A 19898-nucleotide genomic window follows, 5' to 3' on the forward strand; every position below is an offset into this window, starting at 1 on the left:
ACCAAACAAACACCAACGCTGACCTCCTGCCACCACTGAGTGCTGATGATTTTATTTTATTTTGTAAACCTGGGGAAATGTCACACTGTGAGTGATAGAATAAATGCTCTTTTGGGTCGACATTACACGTGACCACCTCCTGCTCGCGATGCTCAGATGTTGGATGCGAGGAAATCCTCAGTGGCCGTGACGGTGGCCTGAGTTTGAACAGATGTCAGGGGATTAGTGAAGAGAAGCGGAGGGGGGGGGGAACGACGAGCAAATCCCGGCTGTTCGGATGATGATACGCTACATTTGTAGAGGAAGATTTGATTCAGTTGAAAGAGGAAGCTGCGAGGAGGTAGAGGAAAGGAAAAGGACGGGGTAGACGTGAGACATGGACAGAAAAGCGAGAGCAGCACGGACACGCTTCACTTGATGAATTTGATTGTTTTGGCTCTGTGTCAGCAGTCGATGCCAGAACCTGTGCAGTCACCCGTCCTCTCACATAAATGACAGATGGGTTTATTGGAGGGGTGAGGTCTGGTGGCCCGGGAGGAGATGGGGGTGAGGTTTGGGTGTGGCAGCATTACGTGCTGGGCCAACAGAAGTCACATCAGAAAGTGGCACAGCTGAATTTATCAAGGTGGGTCCGAGAAGTCCTTGAACAACTGCTGCTGGAGAGCTAACGGCTAATATGCTAACTGGGAACATTCTGCCACAGGAGCCATTTCCTCTCCCTGACATTTAATTCTCAGGATTGAACATCAGTTCATTTAATTTAGTTACTGAAGAGTGAAAAAGCTCCCAAGGCCTGCGAGTTTTATAAATGTCAGTTAGCAAACTCATTGGGCCTGTAACAGTACAATCAATCCACAGTTATACAAAAGACACATTTGTACAATCGACTTCTGTCTGGAATCCATTCTTCTCTTGTTTGACAGCTGAATCATCCAGTTTCATTTACAAAGGTCTGCGTGGTTTTCTACTAACACTTGAAAATTAACTCGAAAAGTGAACAAATCCACTGATTACAGATCAGTTTATTGTCAACCTACCAGAAAATGATCCCGGGGGTAATTTACAATCATGAATTCCCAGTGGAGTTTATTGCTTTAGTGCAGCAGTGTCATTTTGGACCGTAAAGTTCATTGTCAAACCGAAAAATATTCCGCTTCTGTTACATAAGTGTTGGATAACATCATTTAGGAAACATCAAATTGGGGAACGAGCCAGAAATCACACGACATTTTCATGTTCTCCCCCGTCAATCAGGCTTTCTCTCTCTGGCTCTTACTCTTCTCCTCCTCTTTGTTCTTCTTTCACAAGTTTGTTTTCTATCCCTCCCCTCTCTCCCTCTCTTTCTCTCTCTTTCTGTCTCTTTATCTCCCCCCTCCCCCTGTTGGAGTGAAGGGTTTTTGGCAGGCAGTGCACGTCACACCAGACATTAGCCACGGGGAACAGCGCTGATGGATGGGAGTGAAAGATGGAGGGATGTGGAGATTTATGTGAACGAGGCAAAGGAAGTTGCTGCAAGGTCAAAGCCATCTGGTGTTGCGTTGACCACCTGGGACGCTGTGTGTGTGTGTTTATTGTGTGTTTCGCCACTGGCCGGTCATTTGTTGCATAATACCTCTGGGAGGCGTGTCGTTGTTGCAGCTCTGACAGCGTTTTGTGGCTGGCTGCAGGTTTCCTTTCTTTACTTTTGACGATGACTCAGTGAGAACAATCGATGGTACGTGATCGTGTGAGCCTGTGTCATTTTTTCCTTTCTTTCTGGCTTGTAAGACTCAAGTTTTTCACCATTACGTGGCTCAAAGTTTGACGGATTTAATATGAGAGAAGCCTAATTAATAAAGAATAAACCCCGTTTCCTCGCAGACATCCAACCTTTACCTGTCGATGGAGCTGTGACATCACATGATCCCTCACTGGCTTCCATTCAGCAAATGCTGGTTTTTCACTTCAGCGGTTTTCCCTAAACTTAATACAAACAGAATACAATCAGAGTTTTAAGCTGCTAACTGTGGTTTGTCAGAACTGCTTGTCGGGTCGGTGTTAAACAGTTTCTGCTACTTTCCGCCAAAGTTCAGCTTCCTTTTTCATTCTTAACACCACTCTTTGTCACTTTTGATTAAGTGCAACACTTTGGCTGTCTTCCAGGAAAGACTCTGAGAAGCTATCCCCTTACTTAAACCATTCATGCGTTTATACTTTTATAATTTATGAGGCCGGCTTTCATTCTGCCTTGAAGTGCGGCCAGTTGTGCCTTTCCGACGTGGTCCGACTCGCCCTCCCTTCCTGTTCACACATCCAAACTCAAAATATGATCGGGCTTTCTGTTCCCTCTCACAAGTTCAGTTCTATAAACATCTGGGTGACAGTTCTTAATATTCAAATGCTTTCGAACCACTTTAAAAATGTGTGTTTGGTCCTGTAAACACAATATCAGCATCTCATTGGCATAAAGAAATCCAGCAGTGCTCGAGTCTTCCTTGCAGCAAAGTTAACGTATTTGAAGAAAGATTCACCAGCTCCAGATATTTAGGGCAGCCACTTTGAAAACATACTTTGGACGAACCGTCTGTTCACCACCGTCTATCACAGGTTAACTATTACCAAACACCACCAGTAGAGCCAGTCGGTAAATCTGACTCTTACCAAATCCAGCTGAGAGAAGACAGAAACCATCTATCCCTTTGCCGTCCATAGCTCTTCTTCCGAACAAGAAATACTCTCCAGTCCAGATTTAACTGACGCTTTACCAGCTACTCTAACCTCTTGATTGGCCGCCATTGTTGTGTTCAGCCTCTCTCGCTGGTCGTCACACCTAAACCAGCTGCCAGTAGTTCCTCACAGGACACTGATTGGTCTTAATCTTCATGCAACCAGATGGCTTTACAACTCCAACCAGTTCTTGTCTGTGTGTTTTACTGGGAAATGCCATTCCTAAAATTTAATCCCTAGAATTTAGAGTTTCCGAGTGGTTATACTCCCCTTACAGTCTCCGTAAGAACTGCAAATATAAATTGTGCTGTATGTTACAAAGCTCTTGTTTCCCATGATTCCAATAATCTGATTCATATTCAAACGTGTGAACCAGCCAAACAAAACCCTTTTTATTGAGTCTTCGCTTCAACTTTCCCTTTGAACTGACAACCGCAGCAGTCCTACTTCTACGCCCGGACGTATCTGGGTTAATTTCCCTATTAAGGACCGTGACGCGGACATCAGAGGCCGAGAATTCCTCCCTGCTGTCGAAGTCATCTGTGGCTCGTTCAACCCTGAAGCTCCCTCGCATATCTAGGCCAGTCGCAGTTTGCTCGACTCTTTCCTGGAATACACGCCGACGCCGAATGTGGGTCCGCTGAAGGCCGGGGTTAGTCGGGCATGCTGGGAGAGAAAGGTTTATGGCCTTCAATCGCTGCCATTGTCTCAGATCATGCTTCCTCTTTGGTGGAAAATAATTGGCATACTTAATAAAAGAACCTCAGATTGGATTTCCTAGAGAAATGGCCAATTCAGGTCCCTTTGAACACAGATGCGGTCTCCTCCAAACCCCCTCCTCCTCCTCCTCCTCGTTCTCCTGTGTTCATCGTGGCAGAGAATCAGATTTATGGTTTGTCTGAATCACTGGACTTGTTGTACAAATGGTCCTCCGAGATCAGTGTGTCTCTCATGAATCTTTGGACGGGTTTTCGAGCCATTCCTCCCCAGACGGATGAAGAAGATACGTTGTACATGGCAGCTCAGTTCATTTGACTGTGAAGTCTGAGCGCGTCTTGTTTTTATCGTCATGATGACAATGTGAAGGTCAGCGGAAAGTCTTTCATGATCTAAAGGCTCGTTTCGCCGGAGCGTCTTCGTCGACAGCTCTGACTGATGATGAGACGTCTAACTGTCCTCGCTGTCTGTCCTCCCATCTTTATTCCTTTAATGTCTTCCTCTCTCTGCCGGGCTCTGACCGATAACAGGTTTTGGAAGGCCATTAAAGCTCAAGTCACACATAATATATCCCTTTTCCCCTTGCCGTCATCGATCTGTTCCCATTCTTCTTTCAGTTAACACGTTAACAAAGCGTGTTTTCTCTGTTTTAAGTGTTCTTGAATAATTGAAGCGCCTATAGAGCCAAATTGCCTTTTCACACAGAGCAGCTCGCTTTCTGAAGTTTTGCATTACTTACACGGCGGCTTCCCTCCGGAGGATCGTCTCTCTGAAAATTTCATGGGCCGCATGCGGAGTGATTAAAATATAAGTCGCCGAGCAAATGAGTGGAAGAAAGATGGAGCGAGGGAGGTGAGTCAAGACGACGCTGAGAACGGAGGTGGAGAGAGGGGGAAGATTAGCCAACAAACGGACGGAAAGAGATGTAAAAGAGGCCGACAGAAAGGCAGAAAACTAGCAAGCAAGAGAGATTAAGTGGAATATAGAAGGTGACAGAGAGAGAGGAGAGAAGAAAGAAAGGAAAGGGGGAGATGGATGAAGCAGCAGCACGGCGCAGAGAGAACGTGATGGAGGGAGGGATGGAGATGGATGGAAGGAGACGGGTAGATAAAGATAGAAACCGAGCCGGAGAAAGACAAAGTTGAAGAGACAGGCTGAGAGATGAGAGGGCAGTCGAAAAAGAAAGACTTGGAGAAACAGAGACTGAAGAGATGGAGAGGAAGAATTGTAAAGCAGTGAGCGACGAAAGAGTTAGAAAATAGGGAACTTGAAGATAATTTTTCCTGTCACGCCGGCTCAAAGATGGATGCAGTGCACGGGAACACGCAGTTAAAAGCAGAACTGACCTGCTGCGTCTCTGACAGCTCGCCTGCTGCTGGCACTGAACTGTGAAGCCACACGGCGAGCTTTAAATAAGCTGCCCTGTTTTTTATACTTTCGTCTGCTTTGTATAGTTCAGGCCATCGCAACTAAAGTGCTTCGTGTTGAGCTGTTGATCAGTATTATCTGAACGGGATGACGATAAATCAGACAGGAATCACGTATTTTCTTACAAAACTGAAGAATACAACTGTACACCCTCTGAAATCAAGTTTCTCTCTTTCCTTGAACTAAGATGAGCTTAAATGCCTCGTCAACCTCTCGTTAAACTCTACATTTATGAAATAAAAACCTGCCAAAACAGTCTGTTTGTCACCTCCTGCTGCTGATGCTCGACTCTCTGGACGTTTCTTAGAAAACACAATACAGATTTTATTGAGTCTGACTTTAAACAAAAGCCATCTTCCTGTACGGGCACTGAAACAGTTTCTGCTGGCTGTTATCATTTCTCTTTTCCTTATTGACCATAAGAGATGGTCCCCCCAGGAATCCATGATTCTGCGATCGCGGAAATTACCGCAGATTTCTCGACCTTCCGCGGAGTCAAAGACCTTCCACGGAATATCACATTTTGCATGTAGTTTTCATCCCGGCCGCGGTTAGCGACCGGCGACCACCAGGTAGCGATCTCAATGAAATGCGATTTATCCGACCCAACTCCCCGACAGCAAGTAACTTCAAGCTCGCAAATATTACAGCGGCTGAAAGAGCTAAACAGTATAAAGAACTACACGAGGGTGGGGGCAAGCTATTTTGCACACCATGCAACAAAGTCGTGGATCAAAGAAGAAATTCAACAATAAGAGACCACTTGTCTTCCGCTAATCATCTGAAGCGAAAGATTGAAACTCCCGCGGACATTGCTTTGAAAAGACAGACGACCATAACAACAAGAATCGCGAGGCATAACATTGCTGCCGCGGAATCAAGAATTGCTCTTCGCGGAATTTAAACTTTGTCTCTGCAGATTCCTCGGGGGACTAAAGAGATGCCTTTTTAAAATGATCTTCCAATGGAAGAGATTGACACGAAATCTAAACTCTTTGTTCCGTGTGAAGTTGTTTTAAAGTCTATCCGAAGGTCTTTTTGAAGCTTCAGCTGTCTGAAATCATTGACTCAGTTTCTTTTTGATACAGAAGTCGTTTTATGTTTACTCAGATGTCTCATGTCCTTTTCTGGCTGCCGGGACTAAAAATATCTCGGTGGAAACGGTTGTTATTCGCCGACTGTCTTGTCTTTGTTGGCTTTAATGTATTAAAAGTACGTACGCAGCTAAAATCGGCTCCATAAAGAAATGGAATGCACCTGATGCTCTTGTGTCTGATCGGGATCAAATCTCTGCATCTGGTTCAACATCTGGACTGAAAGCAGGAGACTGAAGGCCGTTAAAGCAGCTTTGAAATCACACATCCAAACTCCACAATCATACATATGAATGAGGGCGACTTTAACATCTTTCATCTCTTCTCACTCTGTCCAGCCTCTCTGTCTCTCTCTTGATGTGTCACTGTTTTTACTGTCGCTGAAACGAGGACAGAGAGGCTGCAGCTTTATCTGCACGCTGTTATTCAGCTGTTTGTCTGCTTCACTGACACGCTTCCCTTCACATGTGCTTTTATTTTCTGCTCAACCACGAGGAACATAAACACACGTTCAGCTTGGACTGAAAGCTAAATTATTCTGTAAACAACGGAATTCAAACTGACGGGCCAAAGAAAAGCTCACTGATATGTTTGTATTTCTCCCTGAGTGGAGTGTTTTAATGTCGGTGCTGACAGGAGGGAGGAGGAGGGAGGAGGAGGGAGGAGGAGGGAGGAGGAGGGAGGAGGGGAGGGATGGGTGAGAGGCGGGAGTGAGCACGTGTGGGATGAAAATCTCCTGGACAACGTGACACGAGAGGAGGAGGAAGAGGAGGAAGAGGAGGAAAACAAGACTAAAAACTGCAGCATGAGTGTCCCTGTGAGGCTGTTTTTCATCAGTGGGATGACGAATCGAAATCCAACACTTCTTTACTTCTGGATCAGACAAAATAAAAGGTCACAGTTTTACCTAAATCAAAAGAGTAGCCTCTGTGTGGCAGATATATTTAGGACATGTCAGACTAGTTCCTCATCACTTCCTCTGTAAACATGACGGCAGCTCTTACGCCGAAGTTCACATCAGTGGCAAGAAGCGAGGGAGGCTTCCAGAAAATGTCAAAATGTTATTTAGCAAAACTTGCTGTAGAAAAACTTGCTATTGTATCTTATTATTCATGAAATATGGTGAGATACTTCTACTGGAAGCTAGGTTGAAGTATAGCAGCAGCCAGTAGGGATTGGTTCTGGTCAATATGATTGATGTGGTACCAGATCTTTGTCCAAAAGTACGTAAGAAGAACTAAACGGCCTCAGCTCATGTCGACACCTACCAACATCAAATATACACAGGAAAATTGGTTAACATGCAAAAAAATGCAGTTTTATAGCATCACACAATGTTGCTGTGGTATCTTAGCATGCTAACAGTTAGCATGATACAATGCTATCTTGATCCTCGTTGTTTATTGTTGGACACAAGTCCACAACAAGCTCCCTCCATTGTTCCCAATCCTACAGACAAACTAAATTCAAGCTGTGCAGAACCTGAGCACATATTAAAGACAGGCATGTGTGTACAGAGCAGTACCCATGAGTCTTAGCTCTACTTTGAGCTAAATGCTAATTGGACATGCTAGCCTCAGCGTGCCTAATCAGTTCTGGCAGTTTCTTTTTAAAAAACGTTAAGCTACACGTCACCACTCGTACCCAGCGGTCAGCACGTTGTTTGAGAACACAAACACGTGATGAGTCGAGTTTTGTTGCTCAGCAACGCTTTCGAAGGTCGAGGAGTCGTCGGTGGACACATGTCGGCTGTAGAAGGACCTTCATGTCAGACCTACTGTAGGTGACACACGGCTCTTTGTAGCGTTCAGGCAGCATGTGCATTCAGACGGCGTGGAACACAAAGCCGAACTCATGACGGAGACAAGGCAGAGGCTGTTCGCTTCTTGCTGTGCTGGCATGTTGATGAGCATCGATAATGAAATTAGAGCGAGCATGTGGTGATGTCAGAGCGTCTGCAGGCTGGAGAATGGATGACTGATGCTGGACCTGTGGACTGAAACTGCTCATAAACGGCAAATTGTTTAAGTACATTCAGCGCAGGATTGTGTAAATAGAACAGTAAAAGTATGAAACTGGAATCAGTTCTGGTTAAAAGATTCTTAATGACAAACCGACATGGATCGGTCATGTTGTAAACGTGGAAATAATAATCCGTCATTTTACAAACAAACATGTATGTTGATTAGTTAGATGACAGAATATAAGGTGCAAACTATTGTGATAATCTTTTAATCGTTTCAGTTATTTTTCAAACAAACATTTCCAGTTTCCAGTTGAGATTGTAATGAGTGTTTTTCACACTTCTTTCACATATTACAGACTGAATTATTAATTGATTTAATCATGAAAATCGTCAAAATTATGGAAAACAGCTGTACACGTGTCCCTGCTGAGGAACTACAGGAAAGTAAAGTTGTACAGTAAGTTTGTGGGTATAAACTGGGTCAGCCAGCGTCTGATTTAATATTCAGTAAAGCGTCTTCAGCTGCTGTCGCTGAGCCGGCGTGCAGATTCCTTTTGGCCTGCTTTGGTTTATTTTCCTCCCACTTCTCGCTGAGCTCTTCCTCTGAGTCGATGTGTTTGCTGCAAAACTTCAGAGGACTTCAGGAGCGCGAGTCAACCTTTCACACACACACACACACAGAGAGAGAGGAAGATGAGTTTACTGCAACACATCAGTGATGATTCATCACATCCGTACTGTACATTATATTTGCATACGCTGCTCGCTCGCTCGCACTTCCTCTCTCGCTCGTTCTGTCACGGGAAAACGCCTTGTTCTGGGTTAAAGTTGGTGCTGCCAGCTCCAGCTTACACATCAGAAGAGAGGAGGATTAGCTTAATGCTGCTGACACCATCCAAAACACACACACACACACACACACACACACACACACACACACACACACACTCTTTGGTTTTGGTCGCAGCACATCCTGCCTTCAGCCTCATGCAAACCAACACTAATCAGTTCACTTTTTTACAGTTTCAGTGACGGAGAAGTTGCAGAAAATGTACCGGATGCAATTATTTGAGATTAAATCCAGTTAACTTCCAGAGACTTTTCAAACCACAAGAGCCTCCACTTTAATTAGGCTGCCATCACATTATTAACTATGTCTTTACAAAGGTGAAATAATGGCTGAAGAGGCAACAGCTGCTAACTGACGTTGGACCCACCATCAGATTAAATTGTGAGAGTGGTGAAGCCATCTCTGTTGCTCTTTCCGAAAAATGATATCTGATTTTGCGGGATTATTGTCGACATAAACAAATTAGTTTTAGCATCGTTATTTTTGGTGGTTATCAAGTTGATAACGAACAGCTACAGGAAAGTGTTCACATCATTTCATCACATCAGTGTTTTTCAGTGATAAAAGCTCTGAACCTGGAGTCTGTGAAGCTAGCGCTAACACAAAGCTAGCGCTAACACAAAGCTAGCACTAAACTGTTAATTAGGGCTTCCGCTAAAGATTATGTTCACTGGTGATTTTCTCAGTTAATCGATTTGTTGTTTGGTCTTTAAAATGCCAGACAATTACAAAAAATGTCGATCAGTGCTTCCAGAATCCCAGCATGACGACTTTTAAATATCTTGTTTTGTCCACGACACAAAGATATTCTGTTCACTGTTTATTTCTAAACCAATTAACGTTCAAACATTTCACAATCTGATCTACAAGCAGCGTGTGAGTCGACCGTAACTGTGGCTAAAATCTGTATTTATAATGCCACTTTTGAGGAGACTCTAAGTGCTCTGATGCATCCTTAGTGGAAAATAATCTGTAATTTAATTTACGATCATAATATAGGTCAGAAAATAACATTAAAATGAGCGCGGCGGTAATGTCCTGACCGTAGCACAGGACGAAACGACAGAGCGTCCTTGAAAAGTGCTCGTAACTCGGTCGCGTCGACCCGTTCTGACGTCGGCGTCCCTGAATTGGGACACAGCCTGCGTCTCTGTATCTCCTCACACAGAATCACAGACAACAGGATCCTTCATTGTGCCGCCGCGTCGCTCTCACAGCTGGAGCGAAGAGCTGCAGACGGCTGCATCACTGAGTCGTTACAGTCTCTCTGTGCTTCTCACTGGCTCGCAGTGCTCTGCAGCTCCACTCTTTCACACCTTTTACTCTCGCTGTCGTCATCTTTTTAAACTCACATCCTCTATTGCAGGTTCATTTCCAGCCTTCCCGACAAATGCTTTAGAATACATTAACATCTTTCTTCGTCTTCTGTGATGATAAATTGAATCTTTTCGGTTTTGAACCGGTGATCAAGTGATTTAAATACGTCGATATGAGCTACGGAAACATTTGTCACTGTTTGCAGACATTTTATCGAACATGGGATCAAACAACAACACAGGAAAACTTGAAAATAATTGCTGGTCGCAGCATGAAATGATCCCCTGCACAACTCACCTTCACATGACAGAATAAATACTAAAACACGTCTGCAGATGGTTGAAGAATTTAACTTCATACAGAGCGAGAAGCAGTGACGCCTCCGAACCTCAAACGTGATATTTCCTGTTCTGGAGTTTATCTGGAAAATGTGTCTGAGATGCATACCAGAGAAAATCTTTGCATTTTCCACGCTGAGAAGAAACTGTAAACACCACAGAGGTTAAATCACGGTCACTCATGTTTTTAAGTGAGTATGGACGGTGTTTCCTCAGCTGACCCGCTGTCCTCCGCAGCAGATTCAAGACGTTCAGGTTCTTCTCAGGCTGTTTTTGTTTTTCCAGCAGCAACCTGTTGCATGCAGTAATAAGATTTTACACACATACCGTGTCAAACCTCTGTTCAGCCATCTACCGCCAAACACGCATCCACACAAGTCGGTCAGCTTAAACCAACTCTTTTTAGAGAAGGATGGACGACTGAAGGATGAGTTGATGTTGTGCACGGATGAATATTTTAGCTTGGTAAGTGATAAAGGATGTTTTAAGCTCTTACTTGAGAATAAATCTGATAAAATAGATTCTAGAGTTTAAGCTGGCTGAAAAGTTCCACTGGAGAAAAACAGTTTCAACATAAAAAGAATAAGTTATATTTTCCAGGAAGCTTTCTGTGGATGTTTTATTGAGCGGATCAGTAGAGATGTTGTTGAGTTCGGTGAAATGAGAAGAGGCTTAACTGCAACTGCAAATAACTCCTCCACAGCTGATCAGTGATGTGTTATACCGAAGGGGTCGGGGAAGATGATAGTCAACGAATCGACTGATGACAGATTATCCATCAGCGGTTCTGCTAACAGACGGTCTCCCTGTGTTCTTCCAGGCTCAGCTGGAGGCCCAGAAGGCCACTCAGGACTTCCAGAGAGCCACCGAGGTCCTCCGAGCAGCCAAGGAGACCATCTCCCTGGCCGAGCAGCGGCTCCTGGAGGAGGACAACCGGCAGTTTGACTCGGCCTGGCAGGAGATGCTGAATCACGCCACCCAGCGGGTGAGGAAGGGGGGAGAGGGGGAGCAGCTGAACATTTAGTTGTACTTTTTCTTTCATCATCTGTTTTCATTCTGTCTTTTATTGTTATTATTTTGTGGCATTTTATTTCTTAACTTGTTGTTAAATTGTATATCTTCAGGGTCGCTGGCTGACCGAAGTAACTGTGAGCTCTGATTGGCCGTTACAGGTGATGGAGGCGGAGCACACCAAGACGAGAAGCGAACTGCTGCACAAGGAGACGGCGGCCAAATACACGGCGGCGATCGGCCGCATGAAGCAGCTGGAGAAGAAACTCAAACGCACCATCAACAAGTCCAAGTAAGAAACTCGGTCGGCTTCTAACGAGCTCGTCAGGTCTCGCTGCGTCTTCATGATGAGACCGAGAGGGAGAGAAAGCAGAGAACAGATCTGAATCTGAACTGAATGTGGTGATACTGCAGTCATACAGCAGCGTTCTGATCCGGAGCCCGGTTTTTATCCTGGACTATTTATTCTGTGAGCAGCATGCGGTCGCAGCGAGGCGCCGAGCTGCTGAACCAGACTGTCAGAGCACGACTGACTGCTGGTGGGTGGTGTCGAGCCAAATGTTGAGCTGCAGACGAAGAAGTAAAATCCCCTTCAGCGCCGTCTCATCTGTAGAGTATCGAGTCTCGCTTACAGACCCGAGGATTGATCGTAAACCCCTCGAGATTCAGGACAATAATTCTGTCCAGCAACAAATCTCAGCCTCCCTCTGATGAAGTCAAAGTGTTTCTCCTACCGGACGATGTCGTTTCTGCTTTTCTAAGCGGGTTGAAACAAACCATGATGTAGTTTTATCCTTTCAACTTGTATCTGTTTAAAAGCAGGCTGCTCTTCTCTATTCTGGTAAAAGTGGCATCTCCCTCCAGCAGTGAAACTCCATCACAACCACATCTGACCCGGCGTGTTTATTTGAGGCAGTCAGGTGTTAAAGAGGAAGTCGGGTTACATCTGCTGCTGTCACGAGGCGGTTTTACCATCATTTAAGAGAAATGATGTGGTTGTTAAGCGAAACCTCAGAATGAGTCACGTCTCAGGTGACATCTGAAATGAAAAATGTTATGAATCAAAACTCCAGAACGCAGATTTCCCACCAGCGATATGTTTAACTTCCTCTCAGTATTTCTGCACGAGACTAACACGTGGGTCCAATACGACTCATCAGCAGCGTCGTTCTGACCCGGTGATCCGTTTGTTAGCTGCTAACGAGCCCATTCATCTGTTACAGAAACACCCTGACTTGAGAAGCGGAGAAAATTAGCCTTCTTATCACGTGTGAAACCGCTTTAAAGAAAAGTTCTGCTCAGTTTTTCACCCTTGAAAAGAAACATTTCTCCTGGAAAAGATGAATAGAAGAAGAGCTGCTAAAGAAGCCCTGAGGGGACAGCAAGGATTTGTTTCTGTTTTTCTGGCGATAAAAAGTGTTTTTATGACTCGAGAAACTGGTGAGAAATAAAAAAAAATGTTTTGCCAGGATTTACGAGACTCAACCTGACGACCTTCAGCACGTCCAGCTGCAGCAGCTCGAGCGCGAGGGAAGCTGAGGAAGCTGAACCCCCGGATGTATTTTGTGGACGTTCGTTAATATTGTAGCTGAGGATTTGAACTCGTGTCTCCGATCGTACTGTAAGAACACAGAGGCGCTGTGATCTGAACCACGATGGCGAACTTTTCATTCCACTCTTGATCGCCGGTTTTGGTGCCGAGTTTTTATGAAGAAAAAGTGAAATATAGAACTAGAATTTCTTTCTTCTAACTCAACAGTCTCCTGCGATTATCAGCACTCGGTTCTGTTCACGGTCGTTGGTTCTGGATCCAGTTCTGCCCGCGTTATCAGCTGCAGTCTCGCGGCGCGGCGCCTCGGCAGACTGTTAATCCGCTCTGCATCGCTCGCTCGTCCGACATCACGACCCCTTTATCTCCCTCTCCTCCTCCGGGTTGCCATGGTGACGATGTGGGTGCTGCTCTTTTTCTGGGTTACTCTGTGTTTTCTCCCCTATGATCTAATCTTTCCCTCTCTCTCTCTCTCTCCCTCCCTCCCTCTCTCCTGACCCTCCTCTTCCTCCTCCGCAGGCCCTACTTTGAGATGAAGGCGAAGTACTATCTGCAGCTGGAGGTACGTGACGGACGCTCGGCTGTAATTTAGCTCCCCACAGATCCGCTCCGAAGGTTTCTGTGTCTGCATCCATCTCGATTAAACCTTCACCGCAAACATTCACAATCTGTGGACTCGCAGTGTTGATACTGTGCTGAGTCTGAGTGCTAAAGGCTGCGATCACACTGGATTTGTTTTGTCTCGTAATGCAGCTGTTAGCACTGTTGGGAGCAAAGAGCATCCTGACTGTAAACATCAGTGGGAGTGTTGTGCAACACAAAGCTCCGACTTTTATATCGATTTAAGAAAAAAAACAGACCCAGCGTCAGAACTTTATTTAGCCAGCATAATCTGTTTCTCTTCTATTGATCCAGTGCTTCAACATGTTTTAAACAATCATCCATTTGTCCACAACTGAGCTTAATACACAGCATCCATGTCACACAGTAGTGTATTAGTATGCAAGTGTGGTCGTCCTCTAATCATCAGTGAACTCAATCATGTTTTCAGTCAATTATCTGCTTGAACTTTTCCTTAAATATAAATATCGTCTCTCAGTCTTCATGTTCTTCATCATCACCCTCCTCTCTCTCTCTCTCTCTCTCTGATCGTCTCCCCTCCAGAACCTGAAGAAGAACGTGGACGAGCGGCAGGCCAAACTGTCTCAGGCCAAAGGCGAATACAAGACGGCCCTCAGGAACCTGGAGATGATCTCAGACGAGATCCACGAGCGACGGCGAAGCTCCGTCATGGGCCCCCGGGGCCGCGGCGTGGGCGCCGAGGGCGACAGCGTCTCCGGGGACGACATCTCCAACTTTAAGATGGAGTCCGACGGAATATCCAGTGAGTACTGAACGACCCGTCTGAGAGAGAATAAACTCTGCTCAGGGACGACTCAGACGATCGTGCTGATCAGAGAAAAGGCAACTGGCCTTTTCTCTGATCAGCACGATCGTCTGCGTCGTGAATGTTGAACCTTCACATCTCGCTGCTTCAGCTTCACACCTGGTGACTCTCTAAATGTCAGCCTGGGCTGTAATTAGATTTATTTGCCTCTTTGTAAGAATAACACAGACGATGTTTTAAATGTTAGAGAGAAAAACTCATGCGGCAAACAAAAGCCTGAAGCACAGATGAACTTCTGAAAGGGTCTGCTGGTTTTCCACCTGGAAGCTCTTGTGAAGCGGAGACGGACTCTCCAGCAGCTGCGTTTACGTCAGCGTACGTTGAGAAAACACAGACGGACCGCGAGCTCTTCCCTGAATTACTGGTTTGTGGTTCTTGGAAAGTCTGATAAGAGTCAAATAATTGAAGGAAATCAGACGGAGGAGGACAAACAAGAGGAGGACGGCAGATAAACACATCAACCTCACATTAGTTTAAACATGACACGGGACCGGAGGAAAGTAAAACACACAGACAGACAGACTCATGAGTTTCTAAACCAGGAAAGCTCACGTTGAAACTCTGTCACTCGAGGTCTCAGACTCAGCGGCAGAAACTTCTACAGACATTTTAAATGCAGAATTCTCACACATTATATTTTAAAGTGATGTAAGAACCCGTAATGTTAGACAGCCACTTGTTATATTAACATAGCTAGCATTAGAGGTGCAGCACTCAGTCAGTCTTGAGACCTTGAGTCTCAGACTTTTTATTTGACTGGTCTTAAAATAAAATCTGGGGGTCTAGATGATGTCAGACAGATGAACAGACTACGACTGCAGAAAGAGAAGAAACAACAGTTCAGTGGAATACAATGAAAATGTTTCCTCTGCATCACTTTGGCCGTGACTTCTGAAATAAATAGGCCGGCGTTACCGTGGTAACCAACAGAGCAGTGGCGGCGTCTGATGTAAAAGCAGACGCTGTGATTACAATTGTTAAGAAGGAACGTGAGAACAGACGCTCGTGGTGCCTTCGTGTGCTGCGATTCATGTCGGGGAAAATGAAACGCCTCCGCTGGGAGCGATGTGACGTCCTCTCGGTTGTTTTAATGTCTCTGTTAGCTCACACACACTTTCTTTCCTCTCCACATCTTCTGCAGTGGCGTCGGTGTGTTTCGACGACGAGGCCTGTGGCGGCAGCAGCATCATGTCGGAGGAAGACTCGGAGACTCGCTCCACCTGCAGCCTGGGCTCGTCTCCCAGCAGCCCCCAGGAGCTGCTGTCGCCCTGCCCCTTCGCCAGCTCCTCCTCCTCCTGCACGTCCTCCTCCGCCTCCCCGTCACCCACCCCGTCCTCCTCCTCCTCCTCCCCGTCTCCTCTGTCCCGGCCCTGCAGCCTGGACCTTCCCAGCACCGTGTCGCTGTCGGACTTCGGCCTCATCTCGCCGGTGCTCGGGCCTCGCAGCGAGTGCAGCGGAGCGTCGTCACCTGAATGTGACCTGGAGAGAGGTGAGATAATAAAGTGTTTCTGGACAGACTGCTGTGCAAAGAGCCGTTTGCTCGAGCTGAAGCGATCAGCTGATCGATCAACAGAGAAATACTAAAACTAGAAATGATAATAAATAAAAATGTTTATCATTTGCTCTCATTTCTCAAATCTGTAGCTGTGACAGGATTCTCTAAATACAAGATTTGATTTGACTTTCAATTTTAAAGGTCACAAAACATTTTTCTTTAGCGCTAACAGCTCTGCCAATGTTGGCAAGACCAACAGATCGACAGTTGTCATTTACCTTTTCAAATTCTTCTTTAAAGGTCCCGTTTGTAAGAAAAGCTGATTTTTGAGTCTCATTCCCAACGTCCTTTTTAAAAAGAGGCTACGTGGTAGAAAGAGCGATATAACCACCATGTTGCCAAATTTTAAGTGACTGTTCAACACAAAAACTAAAAGACTAAACAACAAAGTTGTGCCTGATCAGACTGATGTGTGTTTCTGTATTTGAGGTCGTGTTGTTGGTGTGGTTCTGCTTTCACCATGTGTGAGAGAAAAAACAGAGAAGCAGCTGCTACTAGACGACGACTCCATGTCCCGGTTATGTAGCTAACCAAAATTCAAATTGTGACACTGGTACAAATATAAAGACAGAATTTGTCATTTTAACCGCTTGTCAGACAAACTGTTTCTTGTCTCTTCACCTTTTCAAACATCACTGCGACAACAATGAACAGAAACCTAAAAAGGTAAATAAATGAATATCGGGTGTCGACTGTAAACTGGAGCGTTTGCGTGCAGCACGCGCTGCTGCAGGCGAGACGGAAAGTGAACCAGGAAGTGAGATGGATGATGTTTGAGAATCTATTCTGGGGAAGACGTACGATCTCGTGCTACCTGCTCGGCTCACACCTGCTCCGCCGCGGGAGCCTATTAGTCAAAGTGACAGCGAGCCGGGCGCCTCACCTGCAGAGACCAAACACATCTGCAGCAGTTCATCACACCTCAGTTGGCTTTAATGAAGAAGTGTGAGCTGTTGGTGTGTTTGTGTCCACCTGCTGTCTCACTGCAGATGTGGTTTCATGTTGAATTTAGCATTTAGCAATTTAACATCTGGACTAAAACTAAAAACAAACTACTTTTGAGGGTTTTGAGGCGGCTGCTTGTATCAGATTCAGTTAACAATCTCACACTAATGAATCAAAACCAACAAATCATCCTTTGTGTTTTCCTCCTGTGCAGGTGACCGGGCAGAAGGTGCAGAGGGAGATCTGGACAACGCTCCAGCCGCCAACAACAACAGCAGCAGCTCCGCCTCCAGCACCAAGAAGAGCTTCAGCCTGGAGGCTCGCTTCAGCTTCCTGAACCTGCGCCGCCCGCGAGCCGACAACGCCAAAAACACGGACAACTGTTCCCAGAAGGCCGAGGCCGGGCAGACTGTGGTCCTGGTCAAATGAGTCCGAGGAGCAAACGGAGGGATTCTGACTCAAAACTCTCTGACAAACTGTTCTGAGCTGTTTATAAGCTACCTGCAACAACTGCACTCCATTTCCAACCTCCGCGGTCACAGATGGACTCTGAATGTCATCGTCGGTGTGTCGTAAACGTCCCGTTCATCTCGGCAGCGTCGTTACTCCCATTCCCCTTCTGAAGGACATCGCACCTTAGGACTCTCCTGTCTGAGGAACAAAGAGCACTGGTATGTTGGGAATGTTAAAGGGTGATGGAAGAGAAAAGATGGAGGAATTTCTTCCCGTTATTTTTGTTTTTGTTCCACTAGAAGCGACACGAGTAGCTGCCGGCGCTCGTCACTGTTGAATGGCACTTGGCATGCTGTGAGCCGTGCAGAGCAGATGTTCAGCTTACTTTAAAAGTTTAAGTCACACATGTGGAAATGTTCAATAAATAACTTAAATCTCTGAACCGTCTGCGACACGCGCCTGTATCTGATCTGTGACTGTTTTGTATTTCCTCAAGTTATGCAAGTAAAGTGATCGAGTGACGCCACGATGGACCTGCTGAAGTTAGAAAGTTGTTTATTTTCCACACCAGCTTCTGAACAGTGTTACTCTGGTTGATTTAAGCTTTTGCCAACATGCTGTTATAATTCTCACCAATACAGTTACGTACGGAAGCCCCGAGAGGCAAGTTAAGATTTATAAAAAATGTTTTAGGGTGATCCATTTTCTATTTAATCTGATTTAAACCAGTTTCTGTTCAATGTTTGTGACTTTAGAACTGGTGGAAATTTTTTTCAAATTTTTTTTTTAATTCTTTTTTTTTTTTTCTGTCAGTGAAAACACGTGACTTTTTAAATTTTTTTTACCGAAGACAAAAATTATTTCAAGTGGATTTTTTTTTTTTTTTACATTGTAAATAATTGTTGTTGTTAAATCATGGGTACCATAACAATAGTTTTACGCGCCCCTGTTGGAGCAGTATTGCCAAAGTTTTATTGCCAAAGTTTTTTTTTTCCCACTCAGTTTCAATCAGGAAAAAAAAAACGAATCCTGGAAAAAAAAATCGATTTGTTTCTACGGAAGAGGATTAGGGCCACATGTTAATTTTTTTTTTTTAGTTCTGACTTTAAAGTCAGAATTCTGACTTTTTTCTCAGAATTCTGACTTTAATCTCAGAATTCTGACTTTTTTCTCAGAATTCTGACTTTAATCTCAGAATTCTGAGATTAAAGTCAGAATTCTGACTTTAAAGTCAGAACTAAAAAAAAAAAATCACATGTGGCCCTAATCCTCTTCCGTATGTTTCATATCTGCGGATTAAAAATGTTTTTTTCTCCTGACATTTTTTCCCCCTCAGTATCACACTTGAAACCTTCTAGATTTTAAAATTTTATTTATTTAGATTTTTTTTTTACATACATGGCTTTTATGAGTGAAAGAATGTTTTTTTTGTTGTTCATATATGAAACAGATTTTTTTTTCCGAAGAAAAAGTTTTTTTCTTCAGAATTTTTTTAAAAATCCAGTTTCACACATGAAAAGGAGAAATGGATGTCAAAAAATGATGAATAATGTCTTGACTTCCCCCTCGGGGCTTCTGTAATCATGCTAACTATCTCAAAACTGTTTTAAAGGCAAAATTATTTACTTTCAGTTTCTCCGCTTGACTTATCAGACAGCAGCACTCCTGAGCTGTATAACGAAATATGTGGTGACATTTTGAATCAATCATCATTCTGGCAAAAATGTGAAAAATATAAATGTTGAGATCACCCTTCAGAATACTGACCCCAGTTCAGTCTAGCTGCACAACAAAGTGAAGAGGTGGATCACAAACTGATACCTGAGCTGTAAAACTGGACGACCGAGGATTTCATTTCCTTCTCTGCTTTTCTCCAATTAAAAAAAAAAACAAAACACCATCAGCTGGACTGGAAGTCGAAGCACTACGAGGACGCAACTCTGGAACTTTACACTACGTCACCTGACGGACACGTACTGTAAAGGTTTCTGGACGTGATTTAAAAGTTAGGAGTTTTCTGAATGTGGAGAGAAAAACACATTGTTTCTAAAATCAACGATGGATTGTGTTACTGAAGTTTTACAGGATTGCTTCTGACATCGAGGTGAATGAAAAACGGTTTTGAGTTGGATGTTAAAGGAATAATTTGACTTTTTCAAAATGTAACTGTTGTTTTTCTTACATGTTCGGATGCCAAATTAAGAGAAGAAGACGGTAATTAGCATAACTGTGAAACCACTGAAACCTACAGGCTGGGAGGTGTTTAGTTTGTGTTTAAAGGAACAGTCCGACATAATCCAGATCTCCAGAGGACTTTAGACGGGATGCATGCTAACACTTAGAAGCAACAGTGAAGAATTTGGCTTAATAAAGGGTGTAAATTCAGTTTCTCAGCTTCACCTACTCAAAAGATCATTTCCCTAAAACGTTGACTTTTGCATTTCAGTCCTGAAGTTCATATTCTAGTGTAATTCATTACTTTGATGTAGATCACATTTACTAAATGCACTTTGTGGATTTAA

General features: G+C 44.4%; 1 protein-coding gene across 2 annotated transcripts in view; it reads left to right on the forward strand.

Moving 5' to 3' along the window:
- Window positions 1-17823, forward strand: part of sh3bp5b (SH3-domain binding protein 5b (BTK-associated)) — a 36504-nt gene extending 18681 nt beyond the window's left edge. Inside the window, exons 4-9 of one of the 2 annotated variants that reach the window (XM_030395121.1) lie at window positions 11237-11401; window positions 11541-11719; window positions 13496-13538; window positions 14141-14360; window positions 15565-15912; window positions 17138-17823. In XM_030395121.1, coding sequence (XP_030250981.1) covers window positions 11237-11401; window positions 11541-11719; window positions 13496-13538; window positions 14141-14360; window positions 15565-15912; window positions 17138-17352 — 1170 coding nt within the window. In that variant the 3' untranslated portion in view covers window positions 17353-17823. The remainder of the gene's footprint in view (window positions 1-11236; window positions 11402-11540; window positions 11720-13495; window positions 13539-14140; window positions 14361-15564; window positions 15913-17137) is intronic. The other variant, XM_030395122.1, reaches the window with a different exon arrangement.
- Window positions 17824-19898: the final 2075 nt, after the last annotated feature.

This window comes from Sparus aurata, chromosome 17 (genome assembly GCF_900880675.1).
Source record: "Sparus aurata chromosome 17, fSpaAur1.1, whole genome shotgun sequence".
Lineage (NCBI taxonomy): Eukaryota > Metazoa > Chordata > Actinopteri > Spariformes > Sparidae > Sparus > Sparus aurata.